The sequence below is a fragment of the Antedon mediterranea genome, chromosome 3 (genome assembly GCF_964355755.1).
Source record: "Antedon mediterranea chromosome 3, ecAntMedi1.1, whole genome shotgun sequence".
Taxonomy (NCBI): domain Eukaryota; kingdom Metazoa; phylum Echinodermata; class Crinoidea; order Comatulida; family Antedonidae; genus Antedon; species Antedon mediterranea.
Window position 1 is genome coordinate 10,470,107 of NC_092672.1, and position 24,460 is coordinate 10,494,566.

The 24,460-nt window shown below is 33.4% G+C and overlaps 2 protein-coding genes across 4 annotated transcripts; one reads left to right on the forward strand and one right to left on the reverse strand.

Moving 5' to 3' along the window:
* The first annotated feature begins 159 nt into the window (after positions 1 to 159).
* Positions 160 to 10,051, forward strand: LOC140044842 (uncharacterized). Of its 3 annotated transcripts, none has more exons than XM_072089523.1 (11): positions 160 to 278; positions 1,290 to 1,628; positions 2,264 to 2,390; positions 2,754 to 2,883; positions 3,735 to 3,943; positions 4,566 to 4,652; positions 5,581 to 5,723; positions 5,842 to 5,869; positions 6,145 to 6,384; positions 6,889 to 7,038; positions 8,843 to 10,051. In XM_072089523.1, the coding sequence occupies exons 2-11, from the start codon at positions 1,306 to 1,308 to the stop codon at positions 9,155 to 9,157; spliced, it is 1,752 nt and encodes a 583-aa protein (XP_071945624.1). In that variant the 5' UTR covers positions 160 to 278; positions 1,290 to 1,305; the 3' UTR covers positions 9,158 to 10,051. The 3 variants fall into 3 exon arrangements, with proteins under 3 accessions (XP_071945624.1, XP_071945626.1, XP_071945625.1); XM_072089525.1 differs by having other exon boundaries at positions 5,632 to 5,723; XM_072089524.1 differs by lacking the exon at positions 160 to 278 and having other exon boundaries at positions 1,219 to 1,628.
* On the reverse strand, positions 7,322 to 24,364 carry LOC140044843 (H(+)/Cl(-) exchange transporter 6-like). The gene is made up of 22 exons (XM_072089526.1): positions 24,213 to 24,364; positions 22,222 to 22,290; positions 20,948 to 21,079; positions 20,402 to 20,468; positions 19,638 to 19,744; positions 18,883 to 19,009; positions 17,933 to 18,059; positions 17,738 to 17,784; positions 17,320 to 17,405; positions 16,492 to 16,605; positions 16,226 to 16,386; positions 15,825 to 15,912; positions 15,261 to 15,405; positions 14,758 to 14,911; positions 13,980 to 14,139; positions 13,517 to 13,623; positions 12,595 to 12,775; positions 12,290 to 12,489; positions 11,848 to 11,956; positions 11,349 to 11,459; positions 10,714 to 10,839; positions 7,322 to 8,750 (listed from the first exon to the last, which is right to left on the reverse strand). Exons 1-22 carry the CDS (start codon positions 24,288 to 24,290, stop codon positions 8,670 to 8,672), a joined length of 2,577 nt encoding a protein of 858 aa, XP_071945627.1. The 5' UTR covers positions 24,291 to 24,364; the 3' UTR covers positions 7,322 to 8,669.
* Between the last annotated feature and the right edge of the window lie 96 nt (positions 24,365 to 24,460).

Genomic DNA, 24,460 nt, shown 5'->3' on the forward strand with positions numbered 1-24,460 from the left:
GTTTTGGTAATTGTAAGGTTTATGAGTGAGTTATATGACTTGTTTACATAGTAGTTCCAATGTAAACATACTATGTATATATGAATAGAATACTGAATTACAAACACACATATTCTATGATGACTTTTCACTGAATTATTGGTTGTTCGTACGTGCTGATAAGGTCTGTGGACTTTAGTACTTTTACATTGATATCCAAAATGGCGTAACGAAGAGCTTACGGCTGACGATACCTGTGGAATTTTAGGGATATTCTCTCAATCCTGTTGAAAACTAGAGTAAGTATATTCAATTATAGGCGGCCTACGTTGTTAATGTTAACGCTTGGAAGCGCCGGTAAAATGATGAAATAAGTATATTGTAAGTAAAGCTATATTGATGACCCTAACCGATAGACCGCGTGAAGATAGATACAAATTTAAAATGCAAATACATAATATTGTGTTTTGGATATGAATTATCTGCTGTAGACATGTATTAGTCGTGCCGCTTAATATAATAACATTAGGCCTATGTTATTCTTATTATTACAATTCCATTAAACTTAATTTACATGCCATTTCAGTTGGCCTATTATTAGCATTGTAGTATAGGCCGATATTGAGCATCCTTGTCGTATACCACTATTCATATTAAAATGTTGTGATTAACCATTTATGTCATAAAATATTTGATCCATTGCGTTTTTGGTTAAATTTAACTATTTAAGTAAAAAACATTAATTTTTTCCATTTTTTTTTTCTACGAAAGTGATAAGTTTATTAAAACTACAAAATAATCTATTTAGAGTCTGATTTTATTATTCTTTATTTTTCATGTTTGTGGGGGACAATACATCTTTAACAGAATTAGAACAGTGAAACAATTTAGGGCATAAAACCAGCCGTATAAATCCTCATTATAGATTAAAACATATTGAACAAGATAAAAGAACATTGCAAACAAAGCCATTCTGATTGTCACATAAATAAATAGGATTAAAAATAATTATTAGATAGATAAAATGTCATGCACATACTCATTTGTATACTAAATAAAAGGTAATAATACGACTTAAATTTAAACATTGAACATTTCAAGTAAATGAGATGTTGATATCAGACACCCTATTCGTATTCGGAGTCAATACATCCTTAAACCCTATACCATTATGTGTTATTTCTCAAGAGACTTACAAAATGCATTCTAACACGTAGGTCTACTCTTCGACACAGAAAACACAACTTCGACCATCTAGATCGTAACAAACATTCTCAAGATCATCTCACAAAGTAATATTCTTAATCTAGGTGGTGTTGGACTACGATGTCTGAGTGGAACAATAGCAGTGATGGTGGGATGTCTGGGTGGAACAATAGCAGTGATGGGATGTCTGGGTGGAACATAACCACTGATGGGATGCCTTGGTTGAACAATAGCACTGATGGGATGTCTGGGTTGAACAATAGCACTGATGGGATGCCTAGGTTGAGCAATATCACTGATGGGGATGAGAAGTCGGGAAACTGCAACAGTAGTTCAACGGGTGTTTACAATGTCTTCAATATGTGTTTGGTGTCTTCAATTCAACATGTAGGATTTGCATTCTCATTTATAGCTATCGCCCTGTGGTTTGCATCACATTTCCTGTAAGTACAGCAAGGTCATTTATTGCCTTATAATACTAAATACTGGTTTGCGTGGAAGCTACAGTTAGTAGGCATGCAACTATTTTAGATTCTTTCTCTCTTTTCTGCCAAATCAATGGTGCTTTAGTTAGTCACCATTACAATAAATGTTGCAATGTTTTATTAGCTTCGGGTATTTTACATTTTAAAATTTTACTTTTATTGCCGAATGTAATAATATAAACATACATCCGATATGCATCTCTACCGACCGGTCTAAATAAAAAAAAACAACAAACTTAGAGCTCTTTTATGTACTAATCATAGTTTATTAGTAGGGTGTTTCTCGGGAACCATTATATATTTGAAGATTGTTGGAAAGTTGGATGAAAGGATGATGGTCGCCGTTGACAATTAAGATTATAATTTTTCTACTCAACTATCTCCCATGACGACGATGATGATGACAATTTATTTAGTTATCTTATAGTCCTATATTTTTGTTCGACAAAAACGTCTGGGAGCCATTAAAGGTCATGAAGGCCAGAAGTCCCATCTTAATACAATGTTACTGACAACATGAGTGATTGACTCCGTTTTAATATCTATATATAGACTATTATTTTTCATTAATTAAATGATTATTATTTTTTTAGAATTTTAAGAACAAATCATCAAGATTTTAAGGCAACATTTAATCGTTTGTTTTTTACACTCCATCGTGCCGCTGCAAATCTGTGTAATCTCCTGGGATGTTTATTGAGCAACCAGATAGGCACAATGGTAAGAACAGCGAGTTTTTTCTCGTCTCGTCATTTCTTGTGAAATCATTTGAAAATAATGTATGAAACGACTTATCCTCACACTCACAAGCGTTCATCCTTTTAATAAATCACACATTCCAAACGTTTCCAATCTCTCAATCCAATTTCAGAAACCGGTAACCAATTCTCATGCTCAGCTTATTAGATTTTCTGCGTCATGGATAAATAAAGTATAAACGTTATAGGCTATAAGTTTGTGAACATTGTGGGAATAGAGGCCTAGGGCCTATACATTCCAGAGTCTGCCTTGTATTTATTTGTGGTTATAAGGCTGGTTTCGTATAACAATTTTCTGGGTTTCTTGTTTTTTTACGTTTTACAGGTTTTAACTGCAATTTATTTCTTGGTGATGGATGTCGTATTTATTGGACAATATTTTTATTATGTACACAAGAGAAGGCCTGGTTCACACGATGGATTTCAATACAGTAATTTTTCACCTGCAGGAACTCGTACGTAGACTTGAGATATCAAATCTAGACCCGACTAGCCATCCAATCTAGACCCAACTTACTTTCTAATTTCGACCAGATTTATATCCAATCTCTACACAACTTCTATCCAATCTCGACCCGACTGAGGTATCTAATCTTGACTCGACTGAGCTATCCAATCTCGACCCGACGATTGGGCTATCCAATCTTGACCCGACTGAGCTATCCAATCTCGACCCGACTGAGCTATCCAATCTCGACACAACTGAGCTATCCACTCGACCCGATTGAGCTATTCAATGTCTACCCGACTGAGCCATCCAATCTTGACCCGACTGAGCTATCCAATTTCAACCTAACTGAGCTATCCAATCTCCGAAGCTAACCAGGGAGATGTAAAATAAATCTCCATGTGAGCTAACCGACTGAGCTATCCAATCTCCAACCGACTGAGCTATCCATAACCGACTGAGCTATCCACTTTCCAAAGATAACCGACTGAGCTATCACCTCAACGAATCTAACCGACTGAGCTATCCAATATCCGAAGACAACCGAGCTCCCAAAAACACATAGATAATAATCTATTTTCTAGAAATGCGATTAGTTTATTTGACTTGCGTGCGCTGAATAATTTGGAAAAACTTTTGACAATAATACGGCAAACGTCCTCACTGTTTATTTGTATGATATAATTCACAAGAAAAGCAAACATTTTATTAATTCTAATATTTTAAAATTATGTTAATTAATAGTTTTTGATAACGCATTTAAATATTTAAATTAAAATATTAATTTATTCAACTTTATCTTTGTAAGCGATATTTCTGTATTTAATATGCCTAAATAAGTTCATTTATTTTGTTTAGCTAATTGGAAAGACAAGCCAAGGAAAACTGGTTCACTAAGCCGATACAAAATGAATGGATCAGGCTTCCAAGTGTTATGTATAGGGACAACGTGCTTCTTCTCCGTGTCTTATCTAAGTAGCTGGTTAATTCCTAAGCCGCAATCAGGCCAGCCAAAATGGTCTCCAACTGGACGTGTTCTACTTGGAAGCCACGAAGACTTTCTTCAGGTTTATTTGAATGCTTTGTTTTAAACAATAAAATGCATCCTTTTACTGCTTATAAACGTGACAATAAATAGCAATAACAATTCATTCAGAAACCTCTATCCAACAATCACACAATTATGGCTTCATTCCTATTATAGGTTAATGGAAACAACTCTGGGACCTTGTTTTTTCACGACTTGACTCAACTTCACGAGATTCCTAAAATAATTAATCATTTTCTAGTACAAATAAAGAGAGGAAAGCCATCATTCAATATTTTGATCTTTTGGATTTAAATGATCCATCGGGAATAAAAATATCTTCACATCCAGGAAATAATAGTATAATAATCAAAGTATGAAAAATAGATTTATAAACCATTAGCCTTAGGCCTACAAGGTGTTACAAGGAAAATCTAAATTATCAATTATTTTATCAATAACTTGAAACTCAAAACGGCAGCGGATTTGCAAAAATAAAAGCAATTGCACTAAACAGAAACGAATGGAGAGGTGGAGGTACGTGTATATACAGGGTAAGCCAGGTGGATAAGTATAGGCCTACGTGGACCTTTTTGCAATGAGGCGGTAAATGTAATGCATATTAATAAATCATATAACAAGCCTAACTTTCTTCTTCCTAGACCGAAGACGCTGTAGCCGGTTACGTACTTGGCGTAGTATCCAGTTTGTTGTATTGTGCATACAAGATTCCAGAGGTTATATCCATGGTAAGATTGTGGAACGTTTAATTTTTAAAAGACAGGCACATTTCACTTGTAGAACAGAGAGGAAAAACACGTTCAATTCAATTCAACTCTATATTAAGTACGAAGGCCCAGATTAACAGTAGGCCTACTTAATTATGGCGTAGTAGTCGACTGTTGATGAAAGAAATGGATTGGTTTCGCTTACACATCATTCAAATGTATAAGTTTTGTGTTACCATTTTGCGCACACTTTCTTATAACATTAATTTACGGTAACATTAACAATGACGTTGTTTTTTATGAGAAATATAAAAAAGTTCATGTTGAATTGTTTTAATTGACAAATCCTAAAAATAAGCCTATATTGACAGTCACAAACGAAGTGACTTTCAACGTTTCAACGATCCAGTCGATAGCAGACCACCAGCACACCAAACATGCGTGCTTTGGTGGCTCAATTCTTCAATTCAACATAAACTGGTGGCTGAATTCAGTCCACATTAATTCCGTATTCAATAAGAGTATAATTCAATGAAATTATAAATTATCTTTTGAATTAGAATAGGCACAATGTATCAATTGCTATCGTTGGAGATTTGTTTATGTGGCCAACAATACCAAAAGTCAAAACTGCCCACTCGTGTCATTCGGATAATCAAAATTAATCGTTGTACACAATAATGATTATTCACAAGAGATCAAATAGCGGATGATTTGTGTTTGAAACTAACTTGAAGAGCTAGAGCTACGAACAATGCTTACGGTGCTATATTACGCTAATGTACTCCAGTCTTAATCTATAGTTGTTTGTTCCGTCGAGACTTTTAAGATACTGTATTGACGTCATCCGCCAAAGTACTACTGCACGTCATAATTAAAGAGGTAAATTAAAGCTGTCAGTAATAAAATGACGTCATCTTAATATAACCTACATTATTGTTTGTTGCAGAAGCGGCATCGACTTCATTTGGGAAGATCTTTTTATTGTCATTTTCTTCAGATATTCGCCAATATGACTTATGTTTTATCAATCTTGGCCTACGACAAGGAGACTGGTCATGTTGTGGACACACTACCATGGACAATAGGAAGGTACAACAATTAAAAAAATGTTATGTTCATTATTGGTGTAATTGTAGGAAATAATAATAATAATGTCAATATTCCCCTGGTTCCTGATAGTATAAATTGATATTTGTTTTTATTTCAGTATTTTAATGATTGGTTTTGATCTTATTGTATCCTTTATATTAATTTACTTATTAGTTAGTTAATTACATCATTAGGAAAACAAAAATGATATTATGTCATCGATCCTTTCCTAAGTTTCCTTTTTTATGATAACCTAATCGATGATAATTTGTCCGTGATTTATGAATATAACCGGGTTCTTATCTGAATGATGGGAAATAGGCAAATACCAATATATAGGCCTAGTCTAATATTCATAAGCACATTTCTGTGATATGACTCGATCATGTTTACGTGAAATTACCTTAACACTGGACAACAGATCTTATATCACATTCTCAAGTACAAGCGACCAAAACAACTGTCTTCCAAACGATTACGTAATAGTCCAGGTTACCACGCCGCCGATTTAGAAGATGCCGAAGATCTCAACAGACAACATGCAGAGGGCGAAGATGATGACGTGGATTCGTGGGTTCAGATGGGTGACGTAGGAGGAAGTCTCCCTAGAATAGAGGAAGAAGAGGAGGATGACGAAGAGCGATATAGGGTCGTAGATATGGTAGATATTTACTGTTTACTAATGTGGGTATAGTAGAAAAGACGACCCATATTATAGGCCTAAAGCTTGGTTCCCAATACGACGCAACGCAAGGACCTAAGGGCAACACAATTGACCAATCACAAGCGATGGATTATCCAACGTTTCGCTTGCCATTGGTCAATTTGCTTGCGTTACACTTACGTCATTGCGTTGTAAAGGACCAAGCTTAAAGAGGAATTACGGCAGCAGCCACCGATGATTAGGTCATGAAGACGTCAATGAAGGACAAAATGATAGGTCTAGTCTATATTCAGTAAACCGGGATGGGAAGTAGGCCTCAGTCGTTTAAAGGCCAGAACGTTTGGGGAAAAATCTATGTTATTTCGTATGCCTATTTTTGCACAAAACGTTCAGGGTAGATTTTTATGTAGGAAAAGCTTTGCGGTTTTCTGCTTACCGTTACCACTTGTCTGTGAATTTAAGATATGGACACGATAAAATTGACTTTTATGTTCTATATAGGCAAACAACCAAGCCAAAGTGGAACTTGTGTACGATGATACTGGATCAAGGACACAAGAGTCTGAGCTGACCTACCATTCAAGTTCCGAATCAATATATTTGGATACGATGGACGAACCGGTACAGAAACAAGAACCGGAAGATCTTGAGGTACGATTAATGTCTGCTTTTAAAACATAGTAGCTGCACGTATATTGCCATATATCACCATCTTATTATGGCATAGGACCACTTTCTATCAAAAAATAAAAAGGTCGAAATTCGCCCATTTTCCGACAAAATTCATGTAGGGCTACAGGGATTTTTTTTGCAAAATCACCGAAATTATGGACTTATTCAACAGTTAGGTTGATTTATGGATATTGAAAAAAAAACACAAAACAACATAATTCATTGTTTAAATTATATATCAATTTTCCATAACAATATATATTTTTATAATTTAACAATTATTATACACATGCAAAATTATCTAAAAAAGTATAAAATAATTCTCTCTTCTCTTGGAATTTTAAAATAATTTAGAAAAATATAAAGTAATTCAGTAAACTGTCCAAAGGGTGTGTTTCATAACATCATCATTTTCTTTTCTAATATTCTGTAGTCTGTGTTTCAAGTTTCTTCTAACATTCCTTATTCTGGTCAATCATAAGGCTGGTGTTGGTCAAGTTTATTCTAACATTCCTTGGTCTGGTCAATCATAAGGCTGGTGTTGGTCAAGTTTCTTTTCTAATATTCATTAGGTCTGGTCAGTAATAAGGCTGGTGTTGGTCAAGTTTCTTTTCTTATATTCATTAGGTCTGGTCAATCATAAGGCTGGTGTTGGTCAAGTTTCATCTAACATTCCTCAGTCTGGTCAATCATAAGGCTGGTGTTGGTCAAGTTTCTTTTCTTATATTCATTAGGTCTGGTCAATCATAAGGCTGGTGTTGGTCAAGTTTCATCTAACATTCCTCAGACTGGTCAATCATAAGGCTGGTGTTGGTCAAGTTTCGTTTCTTATATTCGTTAGGTCTGGTCAATCATAATGCTGGTGTTGGTCAAGTTTCTTTTATTCTATTCCTTAGGTCTGGTCAATCATAAGGCTGGTCAAGTTTTTTTCAATAGCAATCCCTTGGTTTGGTCAATCATGTTGGTAAACATGGTGAAGTTTCTTTTCTAATATTGCTGGGCAATCATAAGGCTAGTGTTTGGTCAAGTTTATTGTCTAGAAATACATTGGTCTTGTCAATCACAATGTTGGTGTTGGTGAAGTTTCTTTTCTAATATTGCTGGGCAATCATAAGGCTAGTGTTTGGTCGAGTTTATTGTCTAGAAATCCATTGGTCTTGTCAATCACAATGTTGGTGTTGGTAAAGTTTCTCTTTTAATACTGCTTGTGAAGTTTATTTTCTAGAAATCCATCGGTCTGGTTAATCACAATGTTGGTGTTGGTGAAGTTTCTTTTCTAATACTGCTAATGAAGTTTATTTTCTAGAAATCTATTGGTCTGGTTAATCACAACGTTGGTGTTGGTAAAGTTTCTTTTCTAATACTGCTGGTGAAGTTATTTTCTAGAAATCCATTGGTCTGGTCAATCACACTGTTGGTATTGGTGAAGTTTTTTTTCTAATATTGCTGGTCAATCATAATGCTGGTGTTTGGTCAAGTTTATTTTCTATAAATCCCTTGATTTGGTCAATCACAATGTTGGTGTTGGTGAAGTTTCTTTTCTAATATTGCTGGTCAATCATAAGGCTAATGTTTGGTCAAGTTTATTTTCCAGAAATCCCTTAAACTGGTCAATCACAATGTTGGTGCTGGTGAAGTTTCTTTTCCAGAAATTCCTCTGTCAAGTTATGTCGTGTAATCATTCCAAGTATCTTAAGACAAAAAAAATATTAGTGAGAAAACATCAGATGTAACTAATTTTGTACCTCATAAGTGTATCTAATAATTTGTTTACAATTTTTAGTGGGATGAAAGCGACATTTCAAGAACGGTGGACACCTCGAAAAAGGAAGAACTTTGTGATGAAGATGTAATGGCAGAAATAGAACGTGAGCTAGGCATGACAGTTGAAGATTTCTTAGCTGCAGACTCTGAGACAATACGTTCACCAAGAACAGCTGAATTTATGCGTGAATCAAGGGATATGGAACAGGCGACAGAGAATGGACAGTTGGACAGTGACGGAGAAGTCGACGAAGAGGGAGAAATCAAAGAAGAGGTGAATGGAGAGGATAACCTGGAAGAATTCTGGCAAGAGTTAAATATTATGAAGGCATAGTATCAAATGGGATAACACCATTCATGATCCTGTATTTTTTATAAATAAAACAACTTTGTTTTGCCATTGCACCTTGAAATATGATCAAAGATTTTTTAAACAAATTAAAAGTACTAGATCTGTTTTATTTGTAATTGAATAGAAATATTAAATTTTGCTTGTGGATGTCAAATTTACAAATATCACCTAAAACATCAACCAAAAATTATAAAGTGTGTGTTTTTAAAAATGTTATTAACTTATACTATATAAATTACAGGAAAGTTAAATACACAGTGCTTGTGTTTTATGGTTATTGTAAATTGATATTGAAATAATACCATAAATAATATGACAATACAAATATTGGTAGGGTTTGAATTCAAATATTTGCAAGTATGTCAACAACTGTGTATCTGTTATGAATGATTTACTTAATATATTTATTAAGTCAACCTTTTAACTTTTAGCAATTAGTAAACACTTCACTTCATTAAATAAAATGAAAATTTCATGATGTAGATAACGTAAATACCGAATACTTTTAAAATTTATAATTTTTAAAAGTTGGTATTTTGTAATTAATATTTATTCACTATTAAGAGTTTTTGATTTCTGTTTTTCTTTTAAAATTTTTACTCAGAAGAATGTTCTTGCACTGAAATTATAGACTAGTGTTTGTGTTTCCATTTACACTTTTAAATAAGTGTCCGATACAGAGGGTGTAAGCTTACAAAGTTCAAGTGTATATTAATATTTATAATCAAAGTAACTATAACATAACATACAGTAGTCTTCCATTTTTTATTAAACTCAATACAACAGCCTTCCACATTTATCTTTTATTGGAAAATGCTAGTGTATTATATTTTAAAACCAGATTGAACTTTTCATATGCAATTAAAAAAAATCAGTCAGCCCAAACAAAAATTATGAAATTGTATTATAAAAAAAAGCTTATGATTAATTGATTTGTATATAATATGAAATTATTTTATAAAACAAATATATACTGATAAACTAAATGAAAGAATAAATTTTACCAAAGACAATTATTTTGTGAATGAATAGTTTTACATTTTTTTTTCAACAAACATTTAACTAAATCACTGATTTTAACATTATAGGTAATTGTTTGAAGGTTGCATGATGAAAATCAAGATGATATGAATGTATCTAGATCATATCATGATCGTTGCGTATTAAAATTGGAATTTATTCTGATGATTGTGAGGGCGTTTGTTGTATGAGAGAATGTGTCTGGTCGGTAAAAATTTGTGATAATATCATATATGGCTCTGTAGTCTAGTGGTATGATACTCGCCCTGTTAGCGAGAGGTCGCAGGTTCGAATCCTGGTAGAGACATGAGCTATGCTCGACGCAATCATAATATCATATTCCGAATATGAGCACTGTTTCTATAATTTTACAGTATGATTTATAAATCATTCATTAATTTGATCGTTATTAGTATTGATCTAAACGTCAAGAAGCTCAACAGTTCTTTTCAGAACTACATAATTAGAAAGAAAAACTATTCTCAAATGTTTGGGTATATTACAATTATTTTACTTACCTCTCCATTACTATTGACTACTGGCAGATGGCGTAAGCCCATTGTACGGAACAGCTGAAAGACTTTAGTAACAGGGGTTTCAGGCAAGATAGTGTAAGGGCACGATGTCATGTATTGCTCAACATCCTGTATATAAAACAAAAGTATTAATTAAACAAATATTTGTAGTAGATAATTACAGACAGCTTTAACAGAACAAGCATAATTAGTGTACCAAAGTTGGTACTGTATGCCTACTATGCAGTATCAAGCCCACCCATTAATTTTAAGAATTATTAACAATCAACACACCAATGTTGCTTTTCTAAATAAATTATTTCCTCCATTCTCTCGACAAAAATGCACTAAGTTAATTATTAAGAAAGTGGGGAACAGGCTTATGTGCAATGCACTAAATTAATTAATTATTAAGAAAGTGGGGAACAGGCTATGTTGCCAATACTAAGTTGGCAAATGCTACAGAAAGACTCTCCCTAGAATGTTGAGAAAAGCTTTAAAACATTATTTCATTTCATACATGGTTTTCCAATTTAATTCAATTCATTCATTATCTATTCATTTGTTTTGATTATCAGGCATTTTAGCCACTGTATATCTTTTCATTATATCTTTTTATGACAGATAAAAGTTCATACCATGATCATTTTTTTACTGATTCTTTGTAAGTTATATAGCGAGTGTATATCAGGGTAGCGTGGATATGACTCTGTCAATGTCTCGTAGTCTATATCAGGCTGACTTGTTCTCTGAAAAATTATTAAATAATAATAAATATGTATGCATTTCATATATGCACTTAGGAACAAAAAGATGGTAATAATAACAGTACTACTAGCCTACTATAACATTAAACACCCAATGGTCTGATAGTAAGACGTCTACAAGCAGAAGATCCAGGGTTTAAATCTCGGTTTCAGCAGATTTGTCTCATTCTTAAAGATTTCCTCATCTTAACCATTTAAAAATCAATGAACAATATATCAGTTTAATGATAATAGGATAAAACTGCTACTATACAAATAGTATTGCCCTACAAACTACTGTATTGTCCTATACAAATTATTGTACTGTATTGGCTACTGAGCTAATTGTAATCAATTCTCATCAGTTCAACACCAATGAAACAAATCTTACTGTTAAATGTTCTGGATAATATACATTCTTTTCCAATAGTACAACTAGATGACTACGAAGGACTAGTCCATGGAATGTCAAAGGTCGATATTTTTCTTCAATAGCAGTACTGCAATAACATAGCAAAGAAAACAGATATTTTGAATATTTTGATTTTAGGCCAGGCTATTTGCAAGCTCTTTTTATTTCAGCACTCTCTCGAGCGTGTCTAGGCCAAGTAGCATCTTCCAAAACACCCACTATTTCATGTATATTATAGTTGCTATGCATTTTTTTTAGTCTAATTTTCTCTTTGTAAATGTAATCAATATTATCTATTTACAACAGAACCATTGGTTTGTCCTCATTTTATGCTTTGTATTTAATATTTGTATGGCATTTGATAAATGTTGAATTTACTTTCAAAACAGGAATAAACATGGGGGTTTAAAACTAAACTTACTTTATTAGTAAAGAGTCTTCTATTGAGTTTTCTTGAGAATTAGCAAGAGAATTTTCACTAGGTTGCTCATCATCTTCTGTTGGCTGGTCCACATCTCTCATTCTATGATCACGTCGCTCCGTGTAGCTTCCATATATCCCATCGTTGACCGACAAAGTCCGATGGCGCTGTTCCGCAGCTCTAGTTAATGTTCTCTCCTTCTGTTTAGATAAAATTTCTATGATGATTGTATTGTATACCGATTTAGTCCTGTGTCAATCTACTCACTATTCATCACGGTTTGTAGAATAACACAGATATTTTACCTTATAAAGAATATTGTTTTGAGCTAACACGCTACCACGCTCCATAAGAATCTCCTCCCTCTCTGTAACGACAGGAAAAGCGTGATGCGCAGTTGTACGCAGCATGTTTACAATTGACCGCACACGTGTATGTGGATAGATATAACATAAATCTGTGTCCATGATTTCGTGTGCATGCAGCCTAAAGTTACAACAAAAATAACTATTAAAGCAAGCAAAACCAATGTAATTGCAATATCTCTATAATAAGCATAGTTTTGGTTTCATAATAAAATAAAAAGTGCATGTATACATTTGTTGTTTCATGCTTGTTATTGAAAGCTCTAGTGGTCTAATAGAAGGGTGCCTCCAAATCAAACAGAAAAGTCCCAGTTCGAATCTGGTTTTGGAATTTTTTCACTCTAGTAATTTTTTTATCTTCATCATCTACACATAATTTTCAGCTCTATGATCTAATAATAGAGTACCATCATTTCAAAATAGGAGAGTCCCAGTTTGAATCTGGTTTTGGAATTTTTTCACTCTAGTAATTTTTTTATCTTCATCATCTACACATAATTTTCAGCTCTATGATCTAATAATAGAGTACCATCATTTCAAAATAGGAGAGTCCCAGTTTGAATCTGGTTTTGGAATTTTTTCACTCTAGTAATTTTTTTATCTTCATCATCTACACATAATTTTCAGCTCTATGGTCTAATAATAGAGTGCAACCATATCAAATAGAAGAGTCTCAGTTCAAATGTGAGTTGGGGTTTCTTTCAATAGTAGATTTTGTCATCCTTACCATTTACACATAATTTCCAAATTATATCTATATAATCAATTAAGCTTGTTATGTTTCAGTTTGAAAATTAAGAATATATTTTCATTAGACATGTTCCATCACTAATAACAAATTATAATCAAAAAATAAAATTGCCTTTCTGCTTTCTTTGGTGCATCCCACTCTAGAAGGGGAACTCCTTTGACATCAACATGAATATCGTAAAGGCCACGATTGAAAAGATCACCTGACCATTTTGCAACCTAAAAAAAATTGTTTATATTATTATTATATTACACATTAATTATATACTTTTTGCATATATAAATTTAAAAGCATAGAGAAGCTTTAACTAAATTAATTATTTCTGAAACATTAAAGATTAGGAAAACTGTGAGAAAGAAAAAAAGCAGGGCCCAACCAAGATTCTAACTCAGGATCTTTTGCTTGATATGGAGACATTCCAGCATTAGACCTACCTACCTATCTATCATGACAAGGTTTAAATTTGATTGATTTGTTTTTTTTAGTGTCTAACAAACAAAGTTACAAATTTGTCTCAATGTATTATTTCAAATTTATTTTCTAAAAAATAATTTACCAAATAATGAATCCTTACCATAAGAACTACCATGATAGGAAGTCCGTAACTAATCTCATTGGTCGATTCAATCAGAATAACTGTCAAGCTAATTGTCATGCGAACAACGCCACCTAGGAAAGCTGCTGACCCCATCAACGCAAATGTTCCTGTGTAAATATTCTTGTAACCAACGTATCTGAAACATTAAGATTATGAGTGAGTGAACTTATTCATTATATACTGAATGTAATGTTAATGTTGTCAAATTTTTATAATGCTTTTAAAAATCAACAGATTGTCCCAAAGCACTTATAATTTTAAAAATGGGAGAAAAACAGATTAAAATTACAAAGAACAACAAAGATGGGTTTAAAAACTTCGATAGAAGGTGCATTTTTAATTGAATAAGGAAGATTGTTTCACAGTATAGGAGCTGCAACTGCAATGGCTCTATCACGTATTCAGGTGACTAGGTGGAAAACAAAGTACAGATGTACTAGTAGTCGACTTTTACAGACTGAAGATCTACGTTTATTTATTAAGGTGAAAATAATATGTAATATTATGTTATTTAATCATAGTACCCTCTTTCTTCATATACAGAAGAAACCTTCCTTTAAGACACCTCTATTTAGGGGAAACTCCATTAAGCTCTCTTTCACCCCTGTGGAATATATAATATTATGTTTTCATACTACAGTCAACTTTTTCAGGGGAAACCTCCTTTAAGGAGGAACTTTGTTGGAATCTTTGTAGATGTCCCTTTTAATATGGGTTTTGCTGTATGTAAATAACAATACTAATGAAAACTCACACATTTAGCACATTGCCAACAAAGCGACCATAGGCAGCACCACAAAGTAAACAAGGAACAAACAAACCACTAGGAACCATTGCACCATATGTCCAACATGCCAAGAAGAAGAACAACATAAAGAAGATCCCAAGAGATGATAGACTAAATGCACCTAAAAATAGAAATAGATATTAAAAAATATTAATACACACTGAGAAAGCATGGACATGATAGTGCAAAGATGTTGTCAATTAAATTTAATGAATAATAATTTGCTAGTCAAGTTGGCTACCAATCCAAGGGTCCTGGATTCAAGTCCTGTTATATGTCAGGATTTTTTCTAATGACAATATACAACTCCACTCCCAAAGACTTTGTTTATGTAGAGCATCTTGTGTATCTGTTTGTCTTGTGAACAGGATTGCCACCTTTACTGAATAAATTAGCTTATTTTTCTAAATAAATAAATGAAATAAAACACAAAACAAAAAACATATTTAGAACGAAATGTCACTCTTTACCTTCCTGATGGAATAGCTGTTTAATAGCAACTTCTTGTGAGTTAAAGAACAGTGTTGCCATGTCGTTATAGTAACCTTCCTGGCAGAAGTAATTCCTTGTCGAATTAAAGGCTTCCTGGCTGGCATCATTATCAGGTGTATTCGTCTATAAAAACATTATAATATTTAAGAAATTTCAACTTCTATTTTGTTGTTTATCATTATTTTTTTATGGTGACATAAAGTTTGATAGTGTAGACAGAGATTAAAGCTACATGTTTGTCCTTTTAAACTTGATTCAATTCTGTTTCCAAATGAATGTAATATAATGACTTGTCTACACTATAAAACTAATTTTACACTATAAACAAGTTTGATGTTCTTAAATATGGTAGTGATATGACATCATCATGTCCATATATGGGCACATCACATTTTATTGTCACATAAAGTGCTATAGTGTAGACAGAGTTTTAGTCATAAAATAAAGGTTTTTTGGTAGCATTTATGACAAGTTTCATATAAATACATGTTTCTATTTATAAAAATAGGCAAACGTAAAGTGAAAATAGAAGAAATACTTACAGGAATTTGTTTACATTGTCCAAGAGTGACAGCTGCAAGGAAGGCAACAAATGTTGTTATCATTGCAATCAAAACTGCTTCCATGATTCTTTAAAACAAAAATAAAGCAAAGATTAAAAAGATAATAGTATCTAAAAAACAACAGAGCAAAACTATTTGACACACAACATTATTATTATATTGAAACTACCAAAGCAATTCTTATTATTGTGAAATATTATATTATTGAGACACTATTGATTCTGTACTACTAATTTGATTTATTTTCTGTTTCAGTTTAGCTGATTAGATCTGTATGCAAACTTCTCTTAACTTTTGAAATATCTTCATACTCCAGAAGACAATTGAACACAAAATTTGTTACAATTAAATAAACATTTCATTATTTGTTTTATCCTTACCTCACATATATTTTCTTTGAGCTAACATGACGCAGTCGGTAACGTGTCAAAGTCTTGTTGAGAGAGTTAAACAGCGCCCCCAGCAGACCGCCAACAAAACCCATGGCAATGAAGATTAAAAGGTCACCAGCTGTCCATAGGTTACACTTTCCCGTTCCACACTAGCAGATAAAGGCAATATTTTTTATCTTTTTATTTTAATGATTCAATCGCAAAAATCTGCAAAAATCTTACCATAAAATCCTAAGTAATAATCTTAAATTTACCTCAAATATTCCAAAGTTGATGAGACCTGGCTGGTTGACACCTCCCCAGTTACTGAGTCTCACTCCAGAGAGTATAAAGTTAAGTGTGAAGGTAGCAGACATGGCGCAAAAAAACTGAAATATAACAGGGGAAAACAACTCATTCATATGTACTATGAGCAAAATAATAATAGTAATCAATACAATACAATCCCTCATGGGAAAATTAAATGGGATACATTCAGGAATCAAGCAAGTGTCTTAATAGTGTTAAAATATATATACAGCTGGTTTGTTTTACTTAATAGAGGTCAAATACGGGTGTACCAAAATAGGGTTGGTTGTCGTATAAAAATATATACACCGATTTTTTGTTTTAAATAGGGTTGGTTGTAGTGTTAAATATATATACTGCTTGTTCGTTTTACTTAATAGGGGTAAAATAGGGGTGTCCCCTGAATAGGGTTGATTGTAGTGTAAAAATATATACACCATTTTTTTGTTTTACTTAATATGGGTAAAATAGGGCTCTCCCCTAAATAGGGTTGGTTGTAGTGTTAAATATATATACCCCTTTTTTTGTAAAATAGGGGTGTCCCCTGAATAGGGTTGATTGCAGTGTTAAAATATATATACCGCTTGTGTGTTTTACTTAATAGGGGTAAAATAGGGGTGTCCCCTGAATAGGTGTCCCAAGAAAGGTGTTCAACTGTAATTAATAGGCTACAGTTGTTAATATTTTATTAGATACTAAAAACATTTTTTCCTTACTTCTTACAGTCTTAAACCTATGTGATAGAATAGTAAGTAAGTAAGTCATTTTGCCATAGCTATATATTATTTTCTTACCGTTCTCCAGGTCAATGATTGATTCCAGAATGATGAACCCTCTTCTAGACTAAAGAGTACACCTCCTATCGGAGCACCAAATGCAGCTAAAATAAATACAAGTTTGTTGAGAATTATCGTTGACAAATACATTTAGAACAAATTAAACAAACACAATGTATTAATGTATTGGCAAATTGAGAATGAGGAGTAGCTTAAAAGGATTAAAAGTCTAAGAGACATAATATAATACGCCTTTTACATCGTCTAGCAAAACTCTGGTGATTACAGGGCATCGACACTGAGTTTTGTATGATGTGCGCACAATATGTAAACTCCGGAGGTTTACCAAGCCATGTGAAAGTTGGTAGTAGGCCTACTTTATACCTCAGCTCAAGACAAGAAATAAAATAATTATGGAATTTACATTGCAACTTACCTGCAACTCCTGCTGCAGCTCCACCAGATACAAAATCTCTCTTATCTCTGGAATAAACATTGATTAAACCTATTTTATTGTTTTTGTATGTGTTTGCTCTTCATATAACTTATTTGTATTTTGATGGGAAATATCTACTGTACTAGTCAATGTGTTCTCAAGAGAACATTTTGCTTGATAAAGTTCAAATCTTACCTGTCAGTTCTGAAGTATGGAAAATCAAATTTGAATTTCTTGAACGTTATACTTTGGAATTGTGGGACACCTGCTCCAATTATTGCACCACTATGAATCATGGGACCTTCCTTTCCAACAAATAATCCTGAAAGTTCAAAGAAATGAAAACATTTGGTTCATAAACTATGGTATACCTGCCAACTTTTTCAGTTGAAAATGCGTGAGACAATAAATAAAAATTGTATAACGTGCCATCTATGTTATAATAACTTTAAATAATCGTGAAATACACCCTATGTTTATTTTTTTCGCAGAATTGAGTTTGGCTTTCCTGTACTACCTCAACCATAAAATACAAATAAACATAGGCCTAGGCTAATTATGCTCAAATTAATAAAATAAAGTGTAGTCCTAGTTAATTTTCCCTTCCAAAATAAAGTTTTTCTGAATGTTTTTTATGAATGCATGAGAAATAGCCATGTTTGCGTGATCCATAAAAAATTGGCCCTCATGCGTGAGAGAGAGTTGGCAGTGTACTATGGTTTGGCCAAAATGGAAAACTTCTATATCAATCGACAGAAATACAGTCCCATCAATTAAAATGTTTCAAAAGATACAATCATTTTAATCATGTAAAGTGTATGATAAGTTGTTCATGAAGTGGTAGAAAAATGTTGAATAGAGAACAAAGTTCAAACAAGCGCGATAACAATATTATTCTAAAACATTTAATAGATAATAAAATAGATCTACTATGAAATGTATTTAAGGTACCGGTACATTATAGACCCAACCAGGCTTGACAGTGCTTGCTTGCTATATTACTCATTTAAAGCTTGGAGATGCTTTACTTGTTTTAGTACTCCCTGTACAAGTTTTACATATATTTAAATGCTTGACTGCACTGTTAATTGTTGTTGAATAAATTTACCTAGAATAATTGCTAAATAATTAAATTTAATACATACCTCCAGCTACACTAAATAACACACCAACAGCTTTGCAAACAAGTGTTTTCAGACGGACAACACGTGGAATCTTAACACCATTTAAATAACACTTTATCTCTGGTATTCCCGATCCTGCAGCTATAGGCTGAAAAAAAATAGTTTTTGTGCAGACAAGAATTTGATAAGAGAACATGTGATACAGCATTGATTGAAATTGAAATTTATATTTATACTGGGTAACCTCTTCAGTCAAAGACTGGTCTCCCAGAGGGCCCAGTTGGTGATCAGTGGCTGTGATGTACTAATACATCGGGGTAACCCCCTACTCGTCTCGAAAGATGTACTAGGTTCTTTAAAGTGCACAGGAGCTAGATGTGTACACTGGACCTACGGTTTATAGTCCTTATCCGAGAAGACTCGTTCTACCACCAGAACCATGGAGTGAGTGAGCCTCGAACCTCTGTCGATGTTATGGCTACGTAATTACGGTTCCACTGTCTTAACCGCTCGGCCACTCACTCACATTAGGTGTAGACAAGAGAAAAAGACAACCATCCCCAAAGTATACACTTGATAACATGGTGATAGTATTAACTATTAGTAATACAGTCAACTCTCCCAATACCAGACTCTCTGAAAACTCCCCCAAAACCAGACTTGAGGACTAAAGGGTCACAAATTCATTTTTAATATTCAAAAAATATTCCGGAAAACCCAAGGATTTCTGGTAATGAGAGAGTTGACAGTATTTTAGAAAAAGGAAGATTACTTACCTCAAGAGCCACCAGTGATGCAGCAATTAGTGTGAAAATAGCATTGAAGAGAAGGAGAAGAAGAAGAGAAACCACAAGACAACCATCCTCACTACATTTGACAATGGCTAGTTGTAATAAAACTTAAAGAAAATTCATAAATAAATGTAAATATAAAATTGCTTGAAGTGTTTTTATAGTGTTTTGGAAATATACGAATACAAATCTTTTAAATGGCCGTTTTTAGTATCTGTCAAAGTGCTAACTGTATGAAATAATGCAAGCATTAGAGCGGTTAGTGCAAAAGAAGAAATTAACGGCGTTCCATACTCAATACTCACTATATGATGATGATTAATTATGCCTTTGTGCAGATACTATGGTCATATTGACACTTCACAAATAGAGGTGGACAGCGCAGATAGAAAATAAAATAATAAAATAAACTAAATAATAAATACAACTATAAATAAACTTTTTATTGTAGTTGTTGTTTACTACTGTACTGTATATCTTTTTTTTTTTTGTGTATTTTGTTGTCCTTTCCATTTGGTCGAGTGCCACTGTTGTAAAAGTGTAACCTCCAAATAAATTATCATTAGTATAATTTCTGAAAAAATTAAGCTACTGTATATTGCCTGACTAATTGTTGGGTGCTGAGTTAAAACACAGTCTGAAAAACCATACAAAAAAGGCATAATTCTTCTTTTATTTTTTAGACTGTCGCCATACTGCAACAGAACTGTTTTTATATACAAAATAGACTATTATTAATAAAAGGATACATTGATCAACTGTGGCAAATTTCCAATTGTTGAGAAGGGAAACAATCAGATCTATACCAACTGCAACCTGAAAGCAAAGGGCAGAACTTTTTTATTTAATCATTGGATAAAAATGTATTATGGACTTATGTGTTGTGCACAATGTGGTAGGCCCTAAATCTACTTGCCAACTGTAGCCTATGCCATCTCCTCTGCACCTGCGGCCAAAATCAGAGCACGAAACATTTGCATAGCCTAGCCTTTGTCATTTGATACAGGCATTAACAATATAATTTACCCAATTCAACTAATAAATATATTTGTATACCATTTGTATCATTCTGTAAATGTAAATTGATCATCCTCAAGCTTAACTGGAAATGGCAGCTAGCAGTGCCTACACAAATTAGTATGATCTCCTATACTTTCATGTACTGTATATAGTGTATGACATGACAAGGCATAATAAATCCTATGCTGATTTTGGACTTTAGTTATTTCAATCATATGCATGAACACAATATTCTATCAACAGTATTTTTAAATACAGTACATTAAAATGCTTACCAGAGCTGTGAGAATGCCTATAAGAAATGTCACAACCCAGCGTATAAACTCTAAATTCTTGGCTGACCATGATTCTTCTTTTTCTACTAATTGTCTGAAAATAGGACTATCACAGCTATCATAATCAAGACTCTAAAAAACAAAACAAAATTGTTACTGATAATTAAAGTCTTTAAAGTATGAGTGACAACTATACAACATAAACAGAGATGGATACAGGAGGTTGTCCTTGGGGTGTGTGCTTCCTCTCTCAAAAAATCCTGGATCTACCCCTAATAAATCTGAAAACAGGTTTTTTCCCCTAAAATGAAAATGAAAGTTCATACATTTTTTCTCATGTCTACATGTATAGATAGGAGGGGGTGGCATGCCCATGTCCCTTTTCCCCATCCCCTTGCTGGATCCATGCCTCGCGTTAATTCTTAACACAATGTAAAATTAGTTAAATTAAATAAATTTAAATGTAATATTATATATGCTTTCACACCAATCCCACCCTTTCCACTTATATTCCAAGTTTCCTGGACTTTCTGCATTCTCACTCCTGAGGACGATCAAAGTATATTGATCGAAACGTCGAAAAACTCAACAGTTCTTTTCAGAACTAATACAAGTGGTGTACCGCAAACTTTATATCAACATTTGATTTCGCCATGCAAACCTTCAAACAATATATGATATTACTGTATGTAATTTAACAAAAAGGCCATGAAAACTCAACTAAAACCATGTATATCCTCGAAATTTTAGTATTGATGACTTTTTTTTAAATAAAAATAATTTTAAACTGCCTAAATCTTTTAAGCTGACGAGGAAAACACACACATTTTTGTCCTTATAGTTTCGTTTCGTTTCGTTTATTTATTTTTTCCACTCACTTATATATATATATATATATCATTTACATTTACATAACATAACATATATTAAATGTGGGTGGATGGAAGTCACAGTAAGTTCACTGAACTTTAAGTCGTGACTCCCGTATGCCTAAGTATACTAACATTGCTACAGAGTAGACTAAAATATGAATATATAATAGTGAAAGTACATAAAATAAAGAAATTAAAAAAATTTAAATTATAGGAGTTAAGATAAACCAGGCAATTATATAATATATGATAAAAGGGATAATGATAACAATTAGAGTACAATATGAAATATAATTAAATATGGTATAATAACAAGTATAACGATACAATGTAGCGGAGATTATTGAATAGTGTTATGTCATCACAAATTATGACAACCAAAAATAAGTCATACATTTATACCTCATAATCTTTTCTTGGGATATCGTCTTCATCATCTGAATTATTCGCATTGTGTCCTCCAACTAAACTCTGCAAAGATTTGAATTGAATTGTTTATTAAAATCATAATTCAACAATAACAGTTGGTTCATGCAACAATTGAGAATGAAAAAAACAATAGAGAGAAATGGCGAACCGACGTCTAAAATCCGAGTGGGTATAAAATCATAACAAACCGTTGAGGGCGGCACATTTCCTATGTTTATACACGTGAATCATGGCGTCGTCTAACCAATGTTGTTGCTGTAACGCTCATAATTCTTTTTCTATTTGTGTATTTAGTCATCCATCATTCGCAATCATATTCCTAAAAATATCTCATATCTATCTGTAGGTCTACATTAGACTAGGCCTATAGTATTATAGTAGAATGGTCTTATCAAGCATTCATTACTGGCGGTAGCCCCCCGGCAGGAAGCATCACTAGCCACATAACAAAATGGCAGTTGTCAAGCTGAAACTAAATGCTAGGCCTACGTCTACTAGAGATGCTCTATTTAGTCTTACTACCTAGCTAGGAGAGGCCTAGCAGCACCCTAGCTAAAGTAGTAGTAGTACAGTATGCAATAAAGAATTTCCAATATTATTATTATTATTATAATAACCGATAATCCGTGCTAGGCTCGCTCGAGTAGGCCTGCTCGAGTAGGCCTACTCGAGGTCAACACAGCATCAGCGAAACTATCTAGGGCCTAGAGCTGGGTACAGTATATAACAAAAACGCGTCTTAATTCAATCCAAATTGAAATAAAATATGTTAAGATTTGCCCATATAACATTAAAATTGTTAAGGGTGTTGCAAAAAAAAAAGATACTGCTATTATGTGTGTTTTAAACGTTCTTTTCTAACTACCTTTTCAACTCAACCCATCGGAATTTCCCATACAAAAACATGTGGCGAAATGGTTTGTTTACAATCTATACCCACTCGGTGAAATTTGAGTGACGTCATCGCGGTTCACCATTTCTCTCTATTGTTATCTCTTATTTAATGAACTCATTAATATGGCGACTATTCATCTAGTTTTGGTTTTTATATTTAGACAAATTGTCAAGGAAACCATTCACAATCTGTTATTGCCACTACTGTATCTTTTGGAAATTCTTTTAGCTATTTTAAAAATTTGTACCTCTATTGAGATCTTCTGAAATACCTAGCAGCATTGTTTCTACAGACATTTGCCTTCTATAGGAACCAAAGGTATCCACACATTTCTGTGAAATGATAACATTGGTAGGCCATGTAGTTGTGTAATGCAGAGGCCTGAGGCGCTTTTGGCCTTTTTCGACATATTTTAAAGCATAATTTCTTTCTCTCGCCATGCTCAGGGGCCCCTGTAAGCCTGATTTTAGCCAGTGAGTGCTCATAGCAGTTAAGCCACTGAGGCCATGAGGAATTAGGTTTTGGTCTGCAATGTGTGAAATTCTGCCATGTCCTTATGACACCTGTTAACATTAGAATTGATGCGACATATTTACGTATGTGATTATTATAATATGAAAGTTTACAAAAACATGCTGGAAAGAACCCATAACATAGTAGGAAAAATACCAGTTCTAAGGCTAATGTGATGTGAATAACGTTAACGATTAATAGTACTGTGTCTGAAGAAAGTTAATAAAGATTAATAAATAGTGACTTATTATACTTATTATAGGTCATCTCATACTCATAGAAACATATAATTCATGTTTTCAGTTCCTGTTTCCATTAATTAAATAGTAATACAACATACATATTATTATTAATTAGCAGTATGCTACTTTACTACTCTGAAAACTACTCTACTACTACTAATTAATTAGCTAGGTCCTAGCCACTTTCCATCTCTACTATTACTGGCTAGGCCTAGCTAGCTAGATAGGCAGTCGAATCACCGTTTCTGCCTACTTAACTAAACTAGTTAGTAGGCCCTCTAGCTAGGCTAGGTAAGCTCCCTAAAAGTGTTTACCATTTCAGATTCCGGAGGTTCTTGTCTTCTGCAACATAAAGCACCATCTCTTCCGCAATTTACTTCAGCACTGCTCATATTAAAAATATTACAAAAGTATAATTAAAACACAAAACCCGCCTTCCCAATTTAGTCTCTGAGCTAGGAGGAGTCGATCATGTGTTTTTGTTTGTGTGTCGACGTAGCTCCGCCCACTATAACTATGTATTGGTAATGCTAATAAAAGGAGCGGCCCAACACGAAATATT